The 17661-nt window shown below is 39.1% G+C and overlaps 1 protein-coding gene across 5 annotated transcripts in view; it reads left to right on the top strand.

The window, feature by feature from the left end:
* Positions 1-17661, top strand: part of LOC136864269 (dnaJ homolog subfamily C member 5) — a 406165-nt gene that overhangs the window by 92124 nt on the left and 296380 nt on the right. For all 5 annotated transcript variants that reach the window (XM_067141039.2, XM_067141037.2, XM_067141040.2 and 2 more), the window contains exon 3: positions 8052-8204. In XM_067141039.2, the coding sequence (XP_066997140.1) occupies positions 8052-8204 (153 nt within the window). The remainder of the gene's footprint in view (positions 1-8051; positions 8205-17661) is intronic.

Here is a 17661-nt window from a genome sequence, read left to right as displayed (position 1 = left end):
TAGTCCAGACTATGACAGTATTAAAGTGGAATTACAACGGTTATGACAGGCATCTTACTGAGCTGCACTAGGTAATCAGTGAGTTTGCGGTGAGTATAGTCTGTATTCAAGAAACTAATCTCAGACCATGTGATCATACTGTCTTGAGAAATTTTAGGTTATACTTGACAGAACGAGATTGTGTTAACCAGGCTTCCGGTAGTGTTGGAATTTTTGTTTGCTCTGATACCTACAGCAAAGAGGTTCTACTTAGAACCCAACTGGAGGCAGTAGCGGTGCGTGTTCTGCTGCCTGCCAGAGCAACAGTTTATAATGTTTATTTTACATGAGGCCAGCCTCTTAGTATAAATTATGTAATTGATCTTACAGATCAGCTCTCGCCTCCTCTTATTGGGTGATTTTAACGCCCATCATCCATTATGAGGCTCTGAAATTCCTTGCCGCAGGGGAAGGGAGTTAGTAACAGAACAGGATTTATGCATTTTGAATACAGGGGAACCAACACATTTCAGCGCAGGGCACGGCACTTTCTTTCGCATTGGCGTTAGTCTATGAAGTTGAGCGCTCGTTCCCCTGGTACGGTAGGATGCACACGACGACCTATGTGACAGTGACAGTTTCCCTATTCTTACTTTGTTGAAATAGAAATCCATCCAGGCTCCTCCCTGAAGGATTCTTAAACGTGGTGATTGGACAAAGTTCAAATCACTAGCTATCTTTAATGATGCGAAAAGTTGAAGCGTAGACAATGATACAACTCGTATCACAAAAGTGATTCTTGGTGCTACTGGGGATTCCATTCTATCCTTTTCTGGGACTCCTCGTCAAAAACTCCTTCCTGGGTGGAGCAATGAAATTGCAGCAGCTAAAAAAGAATGACATTGCACTCATAAACTCTATCATAGGCAACCTACTATGGCCAACTTGGTAACATTTAAAAAAAACTTCTGCTAAGGTGCGAGTTCTTATTTGACAGAGTAAAAAGGCTTCATGTCCATGACATCACATACAGTGTCATCTCAAGTGTGGACTAAACTTAGTCATATTTTGGGTGTACAAGGATCATGCTCAGTATGGGGAATTTCCATTGCAAGTAGTATCCTCGGATCCACCCATGGTTTCATCTAGCTAGTCATTTCGCAGATGTGTCTGGTTCCGGGAGTTACCATCGTGATTTCCGGTCCCTGAAGCAGGAGGCAGAACATCATTATCTCAGTTTTGCCACTCAAGTTTCAAAAGACTATAACGTGCCTTTTACAGAGTGGGAGCTCCACAGCGCCTTGGTGCTTTGCAAGGACACCAGCTCCTGGACCAGATGTTGAAACACCTCAGTGAAGATTGCCTTTTATCTCTCCTTGGGGTGTTAAACCAAATCTAGATAGAGGGCAAGTTTCCATCACAGTGGCGAGAGCGAATAGTAATTTCTCGCCTTAAGCCTAACAAAAATCCTATGTATGCAGGATGTTGCAGACCTGTCTGTCTGTGTAAACTATTTGAGAGGATGATGAATCACCGACTTGTGTTTTGTTTGGTGAAAAGAGTACTTATGTCAGAGTACCACTGTGGATTTCGAGCCGCCCGCTCCACCACTGACTATTTGGTACACCTGGAGAGTTCTATCCAGGACGTATTTCTCCGGAAACAGCATTTGATGACCGTTTTCTTTGACGTAGTTAAGGCCTACTACATCACATGGCAATATGGCATCCTTTCAGTTCTGCATCAATGGAGATTCCGAGGTAACTTGCCAGTTTTTATTGCAAATTTTTTGTCCCTCCATCTATTCCGTGTCAGAGTAAGGAATGCATATTTGCAATACCATGTTGATGAAAATGGAGTCTCACAGGGATCGGTTCTCAGTGTTACTCTGTTCGCAGAATTCATAAACTGTATTGTCGCTGCTGCTGGTTCAGCAGTAATACCATTGCTATATGTAGATGATTTTGCTCTGCTTTATAGCTCTCAAAATTTGGCAGTTGCAGAGCGACAATTACAGCATGCTAATAGGAGAGTGGAACAGTGGACATTAGAATATGGCTTTCGAATTTCAACTGCAAAGACTTATGTTGTTCACTTCTGCTGGAAGCAAACTCTTCACTCCTATCCTGACCTATATTTAGGGGGTGTCGCTCTTACTGTAGTTGATACAGATTTCTTGGGCTCCTTTTCGATAGTAAATTATCATGGGACTCACACATGCATCAGTTAAAAGCCAAATGCACCAAGAAGCTGAATATTTTGAAGTTTCTTAGTGGCACTACTTGGTGGGGAGGAGCGGCAGACCGCACGTTGCTCCTGCGAATTTATAGGGCACATATTTTGTCTAGGTTGACTACGGCAGTGCAGCATTTGGATGGGCAAGGCAGAGAGTTCTTGTGAAACTGAATAGCGTCTACCACAGTGTAGTTAGGTTGGCAACGGGAGCATTCCGTACAAGCTCCATTGCTAGCCTGCTCGCTGAATCTCGTGTACCACCTTTACACCTGAGGCGCCAACAAATCTTTTGTCCTATGGTGGAAATTTGCGACAGATGCCACTTCACCCAAGCTATCCCCTGAGTATTCCACAATCGAAACAGTCGTCTCCAAGTTGCTTATCCATGAGCAACACAGCCAGTTGGTATATGCTCGGATAGCAGTCACTGATTGTTTGATGTACCTTGGGATCCTTGTCTTGTCAGATGACCAAGTAAGCTACCTCCGTGATTAATAAGACAACCTGAAATAATCCTGGATCTGCACACCTGCCCAAAAGAGAACACTGACCCCTCCATTTATTGGAGCTTTTTCCTGTCCGTTGTTAGCCGGCATCCAGATTCTGTAGTTGTTTAGATGGACGGTTTGAGGGCAGAAGTGAAAGTAGGCTGTGTGTTTGTTGTCGACAATAACAGGTTTATTTTTCCTCTACTGGAAGCCTGTAGTGTGTACACAGCAGTGCTCTGTGCTATTCTTGAAGGTCTGTGGTATGCACTGACCAATGAACATTGGCATTTTCTGCTGTGTACAGACTCCTTTAGCTGATTACAATCTATTGATGCCTGTTTCCCACGGCGGCCTGTTGTGCAGCAGATCCAGGAGCTGCTTGCCGGGTGTTGGAGTGCTAGCACCAGATTCACGTTCTTTTGGCTCCCAAGCCACATGGCTGTAGAGAGAAACACGTTAGCTGATAGGGCTGCCTAATAGGCGGTCAGATTGCTCCGGTTGCCTTACAAAGTTCGTAAATTTACAGCAAAATTGAAATGAACTAGAATAAAATATAAATAATTGGGTGCCATCTGCAAAAGATCTACAGGACTAATTGACTCTGTAAGGCATAAAAGAACTCCCTCTCCCAAGGCAACGGGCATCAGGCTGACAAGGCTCCAAACTTGCTTCATTACCTTACATACTACTTTTTAATTCTTTTTCTTCTATCGGTTTTCCCAGACCTGTGGGGTCGCAGGTGCGAACTGAGTCGTACATGTGGATTTGGCCCTGTTTTACGGCCGGATGCCTTTCTTGACGCCAACCCTATATGGAGGGATGTAATCGCTATTGTGTGTTACTGTGGTGTTTGGTAGTATGATGTGTTGTCTGAATATGAAGAGGAGTGTGTTGGGACATACACAAACTCTCAGTCCCCGAGCCAGAAGAATTAATTGGAAGCAATTAAAATCCCCAACCCGGCTGGGAATTGAACCCAGGACCGTCTGAACCGAAGGGCAGTACACTGACGAGTCGGACTGCTACTTTTTAACTCTGAAAATAAAGTTGGGTTACATGCCAGGTTTTTCCTTATTCCACACAAAAAAAACAACACAAGTTTCACTTCATGAATTTACTCCCAAAAAAAGAAATTAAAACAAAACAAACTATCATCACGTGAAGAGACCACAGACGATATCTACAAGCTATACACCACAACTATACATAGTTCTGAAGGCCACGCTCATTCATGGTAAGATGACTGTCCGTTTTTAACCTTACGTACATAAACACACAATAGCATCATCACCGTGGAATCTGTTTATCCCGGGTTATAACTGTGTGTATAACAAACACAGTCACTTCTCTATACTCTGTTAAACAACTTCACCATGTAAAAAAAACTTCTGTGGACTAGATACAGGACAAATGCCACATTAAAAAAAAAAAAAAAAAAAAAAAGCAGTGAACACTTGGTACAGTTTCTTCTATCAGTCTGTGCCCAACAACACATTATATCCAGATTACCTATAAACACTACCCATAGTGTGTGTTTCTTCTTGCTTACAAAATAACATTCTGTAATGTCTTCCACCAATTGCTCACCGGGAACGTGCTTTAGCAAATAATGCACTCGTCGTGACTCCGTAATGGTAGAGTAATGCACCTGTCAAGAACTCGTACAGCAAAAACTTTGTAATGGTAATCGTCAACAGCAACGGCAATGGTCATGAACAAGAATAGTAAAGATCTTGTTGCACACTCACATACGTGTATATATATGCTTCCTCCAGCACTCCATAATTAATAAGACCTCTGTTGCATGCGCACGCATGTATACATTGGCTCGCTCCACGTGGCGTAGCATCTGGCAAAGTCTACTGGAAGCAACGCTACCATTGAAACTCTTTAAGCATCACTTGGTCAACGCAACATCGTTTGAAACTGGTGAACGAGCTGATGATCCGCAAATAGCGATCTTGCACGTTCAACCACATTGATCAGTTACCATCTTCAACATAAACTTCCCGGCTGTACCGCGGCTAAATCATTTGTTGCAACACTTTTAACAGACTTAAACAGTCTTTCCCAGGTTGCACAATCTTCATTGATATGCAATGTGCACAGACTCTTACCCAAACAGATATTTATACAAAATATAATCATGCACATATGCAATATTTCCTAACTACAAATTCTTCTTACAATATTATGTTCTTACAATTTAATTTAACAAACTCGCATAATATTCCCTACTTTATATTACAAATTATTTTACAAAAATTTCCTAACCTAAAATCCAGAGATCATCAAACATGTCATAACCTAAAATCGGGGATCGTACTCTTGTACGGTTACAAGTTCCAGCCAGTGATATTCGTTCTCATCTGAGACATTTGATTGTCTTATTGGGAGATTGAGTGGCAAGCTGAAAACGATGAAAGGAACTACGAAGGTATGGAAGACTTCCCTGCGTTTTCCTCGGGGAGAAGTAGTGGTATTATGTCGTCTTCGGATTGGCCATGGTATAGCAACGCACTCCTGCTGAAGGGAGAAACACCCTCACCTCTAATGTGTACTTGCGGTGGTCATCTGTGGTACACATCCTGACGGAGTGCATGCATCTGGCTAATCTGTGCCGTAGTCTAAAACTTCTGAGGGCCATCTCCCTGATCCTAAGAGATGATGAGCAGTCAACAGACCTAATCATCAGTTTCATGAGGGATAGTGGCCCGTCTTATGTATGAAAGTGTGTTCTTTATCTGCTTTTAATTTTTTTTATTGTTAACTACATTTTATTCTGTTGACTCTTTTAGTTTGTTTTGTGTATTTAAACGTTTGTTAACTTTTAACTTGATGATATATATGATTGCACTTCAAGTCAATGCCTTATTCTACCTTAATCTTTTTTTCTCTATCATTTATTAATAAAGTAAGGAATTGGGAATTGGAGTCACTGTTTATTTTAAATTCATAATTTTTCATCACCATTTGTTTTAAATTCTAATAATCAATGGATACATTTAAAATTTTAATTATTACATTGAATTCCACCTCATACCATTAGGGGCCAATGACCTAGATGTTATGCACCTTTAAACAAGCTTTGTTGTCATCATACCATTGCACATGTCAAGGCAACCATGAAGAAGATAAAAGCAGCTGTCTTGAATTGGCATGGGCGAAGTCGAGATCTTAACCTCACTGGACAGACTTGTTTTAATTTTTTTTTTAAACATGAATATGAAGGATTTTTCCAGAATATTCTTTGAAGAGTGGGGAACAGTTCCTCAGGAGCATCTGGCCAAGCTCGTTGGCTCAATGCCATCAAGATGTGCTGCACTTATTAAAGCAAGGTGCTATGCACTTAAAAAAAAAAAGTCTGTTTAGTTTTAGTCTCTATTTCTCTTTGGCATAATACTTATGAACCAGAATAACTGTTACGTTATATTGTATTTTTGATAAAGTATTGCATCTAACATGTAATATGGAATAGATATGTTAGTAATAATCAAATTTGTTGTCTGATATTATTTGTTTTGTTCACACATTGACCTTGTTATATGTATTCATGTTCATGTGTACAAATGACTTTAGAACAGTATTGTATTTGCCATTTTGTTGGTCATGCTTTGTCATTTTCATTACCTTCCCAATTAACACTTGGTAAGCCGTACGGTTGAGGCACTGGCTTCCTGACCCCAATTTGGCAGGTTCGATCCTGGCTCGGTCCAGTGGTATTTGAAGGTGTTCGAATATGTCAGACTCGTGTCGGTAGATTTACTGGCACATAAAAGAACTCCTGTGGGACTAACTTCCAGCACCTCAGCTTCTCCGAAAACTGTAAAAGTAGTTAGTGGGATGTAAAGCCTATAATAATAGTATTATTTACATTTGGTAAAATGAAGTCACCCGCTACAGTAACATTCCTTTGTGTGTTGTTCCTCACATAGTTGATTATTTTATCAATTCCACGTCAGCATTAACACACACTTTCCTGGTCTGTATACTCCAAAAACGTAAAGTTGCCTATTACACCTAGAATTCTATCTTTCTCATCCTTAACTTTTTCGTAGCATACAACTTCGTCTTTTATCAGTATGAATGCCTTCCTATCCTGTCTGTACGATGAACACTCCAGTTCCGTGAGAAAATTTCCACACCCATAATATCACTTCTTAGCCATGATTGAACTCCAGTTATAATATTTGGTAAATATATATCTATTAAATTACTTAATTCTATTTTTTTTTCTCTACAGTACCTCCTTATACTCCTTATAGTCTCATCACCATTCCCTAGTCCAGCCCGTTCCCCTGAATGTACCTCCCTATAACTCTTCCAAAACAAACCCTCTTACTGCCTATTGCAGTGGTGCAGAACATGGTACCTGTGGACTCTAGAACAATGGAAGGGCATCATGTGGTGTGATGGATCATGGTACAGATTGTGGCAGTTTGATGGACGGGTGTGGATCTGGCAAATGCCAGGTGAATGTTGCTTACTGAAGTGCATTGCTCCCATGGTGGAGCATGTATGTCTGCTTTTCATAGTTTGGTCTTGTTCCACTAGTTTTAGTTCCTCGAACCATGAATACCGAAGCCTATTGGACAATATTTGACAAATCTGTGCTACCCACCCTACGGCAGCAATTGGAACTGGCCCTTGAAATTTTCAGCACGACAGTGTATTCATTCATAAAGCGAAGGCCATAACAGTCGTGTATAAAATGGGTGCAAATGAAATTGAATGGCCAGTCCAAAGCTCTGATTTAGCCGAGCATCTCAGGGTTGGGTAGAGCGCCAGTTGACAGCCAGACAAGACCACCCCAAAATGGCTTCAGAACTGTTTGTCATGTTGCAGGAGGAATGGAAAGAAATGTTTGCAGACATCTAACGAAACTTAGTAGAAAATTTTCGTAGAAGGTTAGAGGCAGTGATAGTGGCGTAGGGTGGATGTACGTCATACTGACACTATAGCAATTCCAGTTAAGCTAATGCTTATGGGTGTCCAGTCGTTAATTGTAGTGGTGTAGTGTACTAACAGCATTTGAATTTATAATTTTTATCTTTTAAGTATAAGTTAAACCCTCATTCACAGTTCCTCAATTTACTTACGATTAATTTATTTCCTTGCGGTTTCAGCACCCTGTGTAGAATTATATTCAAAATCCTCACATTAATGTACAAAGTTATTGAACCCAAACTAAACCCCAAATGATAGTTTTCCTATAAATATTTTTTGTTTAACTTTAATTATTTCTATTCCCTACTTCTTCCATTCCTTGTTCTCTTCTGACTGCTCCTGTTTATCACTTTTCTTGAAGTGAACCTTCATGTATAAAGTTTTTTGATGTTTCTGTTCCAGTTTAAGGAAGTGAATCGTGCCCATAGCATTCTAAGTGACTTGACGAAACGCAATATCTATGACAACTACGGTTCCCTGGGCTTATACATTGCAGAGCAGTTTGGTGAAGAAAATGTGAATGCCTATTTCCTTGTCACATCAGGGTGGTGCAAAGTAAGTATATCTCCAATACATTTGAGTAGGTAAGTAGAAAAAGGGCCCAAAATCATAATTACACATTTTTCAGGAGAGACAGAAAACTAAATAATGACATTCATTGTAATCTTAACTCAGTTTTTTCTCTGGCATGTCACATGTATGTCTACAAATTTTTTTACATGTGATAGTTTAATTTATTAATGTATTTTCATTCACGAAATTTTGACGTCTTTTTCTACTCAGTTGGTTCAGATACCAAAACTCAATGTTTGAATTAAATATCTTTAAAATACTGACTTAAACTATGAAAAAACAACTATACAATAAGTTCTATTTATAGGACTCTTCAATCAATCAGTCAATCAATCAATGAATTGGTCAATCACCATTGATCTGCAGTTGCCCAGGTCACAGATTCCCTACCGGTTGTTTACTGTACCCTTCTTACTGTAATTCACACGGGTTAGGTCATAAGCTTTTAACGTGACTACTTTTACTCCAAATGAGCACTAATAAAAGAAACGTGCAAACAAATCAAATTTATACTTTTCCGGGCACTAAAAATATTATTCCCCCCCCCCCCAATCACCATCTTTTAGTTTTAAATTACCTACACTCGCCTTAAATGAATCAGGATTATTATAAAAGGGTGCCACCATACTAAATGAGTATGGAAAATAAATTTGAAATCGAGCATGAAAACCTTCTGCTCCTCTTCCTCAGGGTGCTTGATCGTGTGCTGTCAAGCTCCAAATTTGCTTTATAACCTTACCTGTCACCTATTAACCCCTGAAAGAAAACTGGGTAGTATGCCAGGTAGACCTCCACTGTGTGTTTGAGTCATCAGTCCATAGACTGGTTTGATGCAGCGCTCCATGCCACCCTATCCTGTGCTAACCTTTTCATTTCTACGTAACTATTGCATCCTACATCTGCTCTAATCTGCTTGTCATATTCATACCTTGGACTACCCCTACCGTTCTTACCACCTACACTTCCCTCAAAAACCAACTGGACAAGTCCTGCGTGTCTTAAGATGTGTCCTATCGTTCTATCTCTTCTTCTCGTCAAATTTAGCCAAATCGATCTCCTCTCACCAATTCGATTCAGTATCTCTTCATTTGTGATTCGATCTATCCATCTCACCTTCAGCATTCTTCTGTAACACCACATTTCAAAAGCTTCTATTCTCTTTCTTTCTGAGCTAGTTATCGCCCATGTTTCACTTCCATACAATGCCACACTCCACACGAAAGTCTTCAAAAACATCTTTCTAATTCCGATATCAATGTTTGAAGTGAGCAAATTTCTTTTCTTAAGAAAGTTCTTCCTGGCTTGTGCTAGTCTGCATTTTATGTCCTCCTTACTTCTGCCATCATTAGTTATTTTACTACCCAAGTAACAATATTCATCTACTTCCTTTAAAACTACATTTCCCAATCTAATATTTCCTACATCACCTGCCTTCGTTCGACTGCACTCCATTACTTTTGTTTTGGTCTTATTTATTTTCATCTTGTACTCCTTACCCAAGACTTCATCCATACCATTCAGCAACTTCTCGAGATAATCTGCAGTCTCAGATAAAATAACAATATCATCGGCAAATCTGAAGGTTTTGATTTCCTCTCCTTGGACTGTGATTCCCTTTCCAAATTTCTCTTTGATTTCCTTTACTGCCTGTTCTATGTAAACATTGAAAAGGAGTGGGGACAAACTGTAGCCTTGCCTCACTCCTTTCTGGATGGCTGCTTTTTTCTTATCACTGTAGACTGATTTTTATAAAGATTGTAGATAATTCTTCATTCTCGGTATCTGATCCCTATCATCTTCAGAATCATAAATAGCTTGGTCCAATCAACATTATCGAATGCCTTTTCTAGATCTACGAATGCCATGTACGTGGGCTTGTTCTTCTTGATTCGATCCTCTAAGATCAGACGTAAAGTCAGGATTGCTTCACGTGTTCCTACATTTCTTCTGAAGCCAAATTAATCTTCTCACAGCTCAGCATCAACTTGTTTTTCCATTCTTCTGTAAATAATAAGTGTTAAAATTTTGCAGGCATGAGATACTAAACTAATGGTGCGGTAGTTTTCACACCTGTCAGCACCGGCTTTCTTGGGAATAGGTATAACAACATTCTGCAGAAAATCAGATGGGACTTCTCCTGTCTCATACGTCTTGCACACTAAATGAAATAACCTTGCCATGCTGGTTTCTCCTAAGGCAGTTAGTAATTCAGAGGGAATGTCATCAATTCCAGGTGCTTTGTTCCTATTTAGGTCACTCACAGCTCTGTCAAACTCTGACCTCAAAATTGGGTCTCCCATTTCATCAGCATCAACAGCCTCTTCATGTTCCAGAACCAAATTATCTACATCTTTACCTTGATACAACTGTTGGATATGCTCCTGCCATCTTTCTGCTTTGTCTTCTTTTCCTAGAAGTGGCTTTCCATCTGAGCTCTTAATATTCATACACCTAGATTTCCTTTCTCCAAAGGTTTCCTTGATTTTCCTGTATGCAGCATCTACCTTTCCCAGGACCATACAGCCTTCGACATCCTTGCACTTCTCCTTCAGCCATTCTTCCTTAGCTACCTTGCACTTTCTATCCACTTCATTCTTTAATCGCCTGTATTCTTTTCTGCCCTCTTCATTTCTAGCATTCTTGTATTTTCGTCGTTCATCAATCAGGTCTAGTATCTCCTGAGTTATCCACTGATTCTTAGTTGATCTTTTCTTCCTTCCTAACATTTCTTCAGCAGCCCTACTGACTTCATTTTTCATGACTCTCCACTCTTCCTCTATAGTATTTCCTTCAGCCTTTTCATTTAGTTCTTTTGTTAATACACAATGCGCCTCACGCTACTCCATTGTTTACCTAGTTGCCATATAGTCTCTAACTTAACTTGCCTTTCATTACTCCACTAATATAGAAAAATATAAGATTTCAACTAAATAATTTACTCTGTAAAATGAACCTAAAAGTTTTCCCCCTACTCTCCAACACATCACACCTTCTCTTAACATGAACAACTTTCCTTATCGCCCTTAACAATCTTCCTGCAGAAAATTAATAAACACATAATCACTATTTACAAATATCTACTACATTCATACCACGTTTCCCACTCTTCTGTCTTAAATTAACCATCTCCTCCTATATAACTCCTTCAAATAACAATAACACATAGTCAGACATAATGCACAACGGACGGGCCTTTATATAAGTTCTCATGTGCAGGTAGCGTCCCAGCGCCATCTTTTCCCCCATAATACCTGATATTCAAAAACACTAGCATTCACTCTGCCATTCTGACTTCTTCACAAACCTTCGTTCTTATAGGTTAATACACAATGCACCTCACGCTACTCCATTGTTTACATAGTTGCCATGTAGTCTCTAACTTAACTTGCCTTTCATTACTACCTTACTTGGGTTTCCTGTGCTGATCCAACTGTCACAAACCTCCCAAACTGCACAATCCCTAGCAAGATGATGCAACCCAACCTTCACTAAAATAAGTTTATGCAAAATATGAAAATTAACATACTATAAAACAATTCTCCTAACCTAAATAACCAAACATACTCATAATGTCATGATGGCGCCTATAACTCATTTTTCGATATTTTTCTTGCAAGTGATAAATATCATTATTGATCCATATTGAAGATACTATGGTATATGTAGCATGCTAATTAGTTTGTCACCTATCCAATAAATTAGAAATATTAAACATTTCGGAATTTATCATTATTTCCATATGAGATATGTTTTGCCCTTCTTTGAGGGCATCATCAGTCATAGTACTACCTTAAGGCATAAATCAGGTACCTGATTTGTAATTAAATTGTAAATACTAAGATATAATATTGACATTACAGTGGCTAAGTCAAGAGAAAAACATTGTTCAATGATGATATAGATAACAATATATCAGCCGTTGGCTGTAAATTATCAGTTGTGAAGGATAACAGCATCAAAAGGGTAACATGATGCAGTTTAAGGGAAAAATGAGTGACTTGCACTAATAGGCAAGACCACAGGGTATTTGACAGTGTCCAGCAGCAGTAGTCCATGTGAAGTATTGACGTTACATTATCAGAAATCAGAAACAGTGTTCATTGAGAAAACAATGTTCATTAATATATGGAGTTAAAAGGTGTTACATTAACTTATTTATAGACACAGTAGTCGGCACCAATGCGTAAAACCACAGGGTATTTTAGCAGTGTCCAGCAGTGGTGGTCCGAAGAATCATTGACGCTACTCTAATAGAAAATCTTAGGAAATTATAAAGTTTGTATGTATATTTACATGGAAGCCGTTTGGGGAGTAAGGGTACAAAGTGTCTGCCACCAATGTTCATAACAATAATTACTGCCATTGGTTGAAGATAAGTTTGACAGGGCAACTACACAGTAATATTGATGTTATTCTATTGAACAATTGGGAAATTACAAGCTTATAATACATTTTTACAAAGGAGCAGTTTTGGGAGGAAGGATACAAAATGTCTGGCACCAATGTGCATCACAGTATTTCTGCCGTTGGTTGATGATTGCAGTATTAACAAGACAACTACACAGTAATATGCAGTGTGGTTTGACCTCAATAATTATGAACTGAGGTCCAAATTTAGGTAATTGTGCAAGGAGAGTTCGTTACCTATTGCAAGTACTTGATTAGACAGTTCGTGCAAAAATTTATGCAGTCTTACTTGTTTGGAGGTAGGTCAGTCAACACAGAATCAAGATTACACACATGAAGAGACTAGTACCTAATACAGGTGATGCAAGTATTGTTAATCTCTTACCACATGACATACAAGATGATGACAAATTTTTGACAGATGGAAGGATTCAGGTACTTGCTCACCATCAGTTCCTTGTGTAACAGCCATGGGATGGAAGAGATGCGTGTCATGCTGAAACATAATCAAGGAAGCAGACAGGGAGGGACCAAGTATGACATATATACTATTTCTTGAATACATGATAGTCCAGATCTTCAGTTCCAAACGATAATGGGTAAATTTCTTTTACATGTTGACTTATAAGAGCAACATCATAATATTGCATAGAGAGTATGGATTTATGGTAACCTTAACTGAAAGTTTTCATTGATACACTTAGTGCCATTTTCTCCAAATCGAGTTAAACCTGGTATGCATCAAACCCATTTAGCTCTAGTATCTAATTTAAACCTGCATCCATTTTCTCCATCAATTTCTGACTCTGGTTTAGTTTAAACAACGGCTCGCCCATTTAAAATAATGTCAGGTCTGTGCTAGTGTTGGCTGCACTGAAAGAATAGTCGAAGGCCTGGTCGATTGGAATTGGCCGCTCAGAGCCAAGTAATTCAATGACCAACATTTTTGTTTTAATATCAGCTGTTTGTAGAGAATTAATGTGATAGTACGTAGTGAATAAAGAAGAAATTCAGCAGGATATTAGCTTTACTGATAAATTGTTTACATCTGTGCAAAGTGTTGTGTCGTATAATTTTACCCATTGTTGTCTACAGTTTCTTGGAAAGCACTTTTATTTCTTATTTTTGTCTAACATGCTTTACCATAAACAAGTACAAATACGGAACACATGAGAACATTGAAATATAAAAATCAAGGTCTTTTAGCAATATTCCTTTCCTCGGAAAATCAACATTTATGTGAATTTCAAGTAAGCAAATTCCAAGCATGCTCAGGATCTATCTCCTATTAAAATCCATCCCCGTTGGCCAGGATCAATCTCACAAACCTCAGATCCAGCAGACAGAACACTGAAGATGACTCTAGGAGATGTATTATTTGATTCTAGCCTCATTTATAACACAACCTAGTTCGCGGTATGTAGTACTGTATGCATAATACTCTTCTCCCTGTAGCATTAATATTTCTGTTGCTGGTATGCAGGCAATACTTACGATGAAACATTCTTAACTATACTGTATAATCCCGAATACCACCCGCCACCGAATAAGACCCGCACCCTAAATTTGAGAGGGCAAAATGCAGGAAAAAATCAAATAACTTACATACCTATTTATTTTTCTTCAATGTACCACAAATATAAATTCAAATGGCTTACAATTAATAAAATCATCACAAAAATCGTAAATAAAATCAGTCCAATAATCAGATCTCACAATTCACCTTCATATGAAGTTTCACCATAGGAACTTTCGTCGCTGACATCTTTCCACAAATAGTCGTCCTCACTACCGTCCACTGAATTTGAAATTCCACATTTCTTAAAGCTTTTGGACACTAGATCGTTGGGAATGTGCGCCCATGCGGTCTTGATCCATCTGCTTATTAGTCCCACTTAAGGCCTCTTCACTCGTCCAGTTGGTGTTAACGTGTGATCACCATCAGACATCCATTCAGTGTACAACTGTTTTATTGCAGTTTTGAAAGGCCAGTTCACGCACACATCCAACGGCTGTAGAATAGAAGCGAGTCCTCTGGGAATTATCGCAAGATTGGTTTTTCCTTTCCTCCTCATTTCTTTTACGACGTCATTTTTATGTCCTCGGTAACTGTCCAACACAAACATGTTTTGTTTTTGTAACAAAGCTCTCGGGCAATGTTGCCAAATGCACTTCACCCAGTCCTCAACTAACGCACTGTCCATCCAACCGGACTCGTGTTCTAACAATAACACCGGACGACGAGTTTCCTTTCGGAAGTGTTCCATTTCAGAACCACATATGGAGGGAGTTTGGTTCCATCCGCTAATGTGCACAACATTACCCTGCATTGTTGCTTTTCTTTACCACCTGTTCTGAAGGTTACACTTTTAGAACCCTTCGTATTCACTGTATTTCCCAACTGCATTTAAAAATAGACAGGTGTCTGGTCAGCAATCTCGATTTGCGACAGCAAACAAAAATTTTGCTTTCTCAAATGAATAATGTGATGCTGAAAGGCTGTTAATTTTTCTTCATAAGCCCCAGGGAAACGTTGTGAAATAGACGTACGTCTCCGAATGCACAATCCTGTTCTCCGATAAAAGTTTCGGATCCATCCGCGGCTTAAAGTAAAACCCTGTGTTTTGAGTTCTTTTGAGATCTCTAGTACTTTCAATTGACACATTTCACTAGAAACACCATATCGTAACTCACGTTTTTCTATCACAAATCAGTGGAGTCATTCTTCAATTTCCAGAAACACTGCACTCCGTCCGTGGAACGCTCTGTGGTCGCTGTTACTTTTTAGAAGTTTTTCCTTCTTCCGCCAATCATGAATACACAATTCATCAGTATTGTACTTTCTGCCAATGGCACTATTTCCATATATTTCAGCTTCGCTTACAACTTTCTCACGCACCGTAAATGACCGCAGACGGCGTTTTGAATCCATCTCTTACTATTGAGACAGCACTTTCATGGGATTGATATGGAACTCAAATGTGGGCGAGGTAGACTTCCGTAACCAACAGTCTTGCAGACTCTCGCAAGTACGATATCCCACAGGATCAGCTATTCGCACACCCAGCATTCCATCAACACTTGTGAAACACATGACTATCGAGCATCCGCAGCAGCGTCTTTCATATTTACCGCATATTTACCCATATTCTTTGATTTACCATATTTCATTACCTTACATTTCGTGTTTACATGCCACTGTAACCTTATTGAGAAAAAATCGATCTTGTTTTCTAGAATACAACTAAAACACAATAAGACCTGAATGCCCGTTTACATATGGTGAGGTAGTAAATGTATTGTAAATGTAATGAATTTACTCAAGGGAAAGGCAAATTTTCTTGAGAAATACTGTAAATCTGCCTGATCTTGATGCTTAAATAAACATAGTAAAGTTCTGTCGCTAGCACAAGACGATACGCAAGTTGCACACGTGATCTGGATTTCAATAGTTTTGCTAGTGGACTTGTTCTTGAAGCTGGCCCAGGGGAGATAGGGATGGTAGGTAGTGAGCCATAAAATCATTATTATTATTATTATTATTATTATTATTATTATTATTATTATTATTATTATTATTATTATTATTATTATTATTATTAGGAATAGTGAGGGTAAAACCCGGTGTCAACATAGCCTATTGTTACAGTGGATCAATAACAGTAAGTTTCCACCTTTTTGATACTTATATGTAAATAAGATTTGATACGGGAAATGAAGCTGGTTTCTTGCAATAGCCTACTACTATCTGAATAGCACAAAGGGGTCTATTCAGAGCTTAGCATCGCCATCCGATGGACAAATCACCATCATCAGCGTAAATGCCCTCACTCCATATAAACACAGCAGAGAGGTTCGGGATTGAATCCGGGCTTTTGGCACACAATGTAGTGATTAGAAATTGTATACCAGCAACTCTCCTAACATGCCGCCCGATATTCTAATGGCAAAAATATTTTCAACTTGGACATTGTTCAAAACAAACAACACAAAAAATCACTATCATCAAATATAAACAAATACAAATAATGAACCCTTAAAATGATGCATGTGAAAACCCGCATTGGCCTAAAATAAAAACATGAAGGGTAGAGGACTGGAGGAATTATGTTGAAGCACGTAATGAAGCTAAGCGACAAGTACAAGAGGCGAAAGAAAGTAACTGGCAGGAATTTGGTGAGGAAATGGAATCAGAATACAGAAATAATCAGAAGAAATTTAGGAAGATACTAAGATCCCTTCAAGGCAAAATTGGAAAGAGAATCGGGAACATTAAAGACAGGAACCAGAAGATCCAAACGAGGCCACGGGTCATTGATACGTGGAGCACTTATTATGAGGACGTGTTCCGTGCAGACTAGAATTCACAAGACGACTCCGGTAATGGGGCAGAAAAAAAACTAGAAGAAGGGGAGACAATTATGCAGAGTGAAGTAAGAGAGGCTATCATTGAAATGAAGGTGGGCAAGGCAGCTGGTTGGGATGGAATTTCACCCGAATTGATGTATGGAGGAGAGGCTGTGGTGAAATGGATGACAAGGATATATCAAAGTTTACAAATAAATGAATTATACCACCTTTCCAATACTTCACAATCCTTACATTTAGGATACACACATTATACAGATTTTAAAAATTTGGGCATGGTTCTAATCCCACTGTCGGCAGCCCTGAAGGTGGTTTTCTGTGGTTTCCCATTTTCAAACTAGGCAAATGCTGGGGCTGTACCTTAAGGCCATGGCCTCTTTCTTCCAACTCCTAGGCCTTTCCTATCCCATTGTCGTCATAAGACCTATCTGTGTCGGTGCGATGTAAATCCACCAGCAAAAAAACCTTCATATTTTAATTTATTTATGTCCGTATAATTAGTATTTAATTAAATACTAAATTGTCTTAACTTGGTGAGCTTTTACTTGAGGCTGAATTAGGCAGTATTTTTATTGAATTCCAGTTAAGGAATGTGTGTGTGTGTGTGTGTGTGGGGGGGGGGGGGAGCAGGCGAAGATTATACCCACGATAATTCCTTGCCTGT

This window comes from Anabrus simplex, chromosome 2, assembly GCF_040414725.1.
Source record: "Anabrus simplex isolate iqAnaSimp1 chromosome 2, ASM4041472v1, whole genome shotgun sequence".
Taxonomy (NCBI): domain Eukaryota; kingdom Metazoa; phylum Arthropoda; class Insecta; order Orthoptera; family Tettigoniidae; genus Anabrus; species Anabrus simplex.
This window is presented reverse-complemented; position numbering and strand designations above follow the sequence as displayed.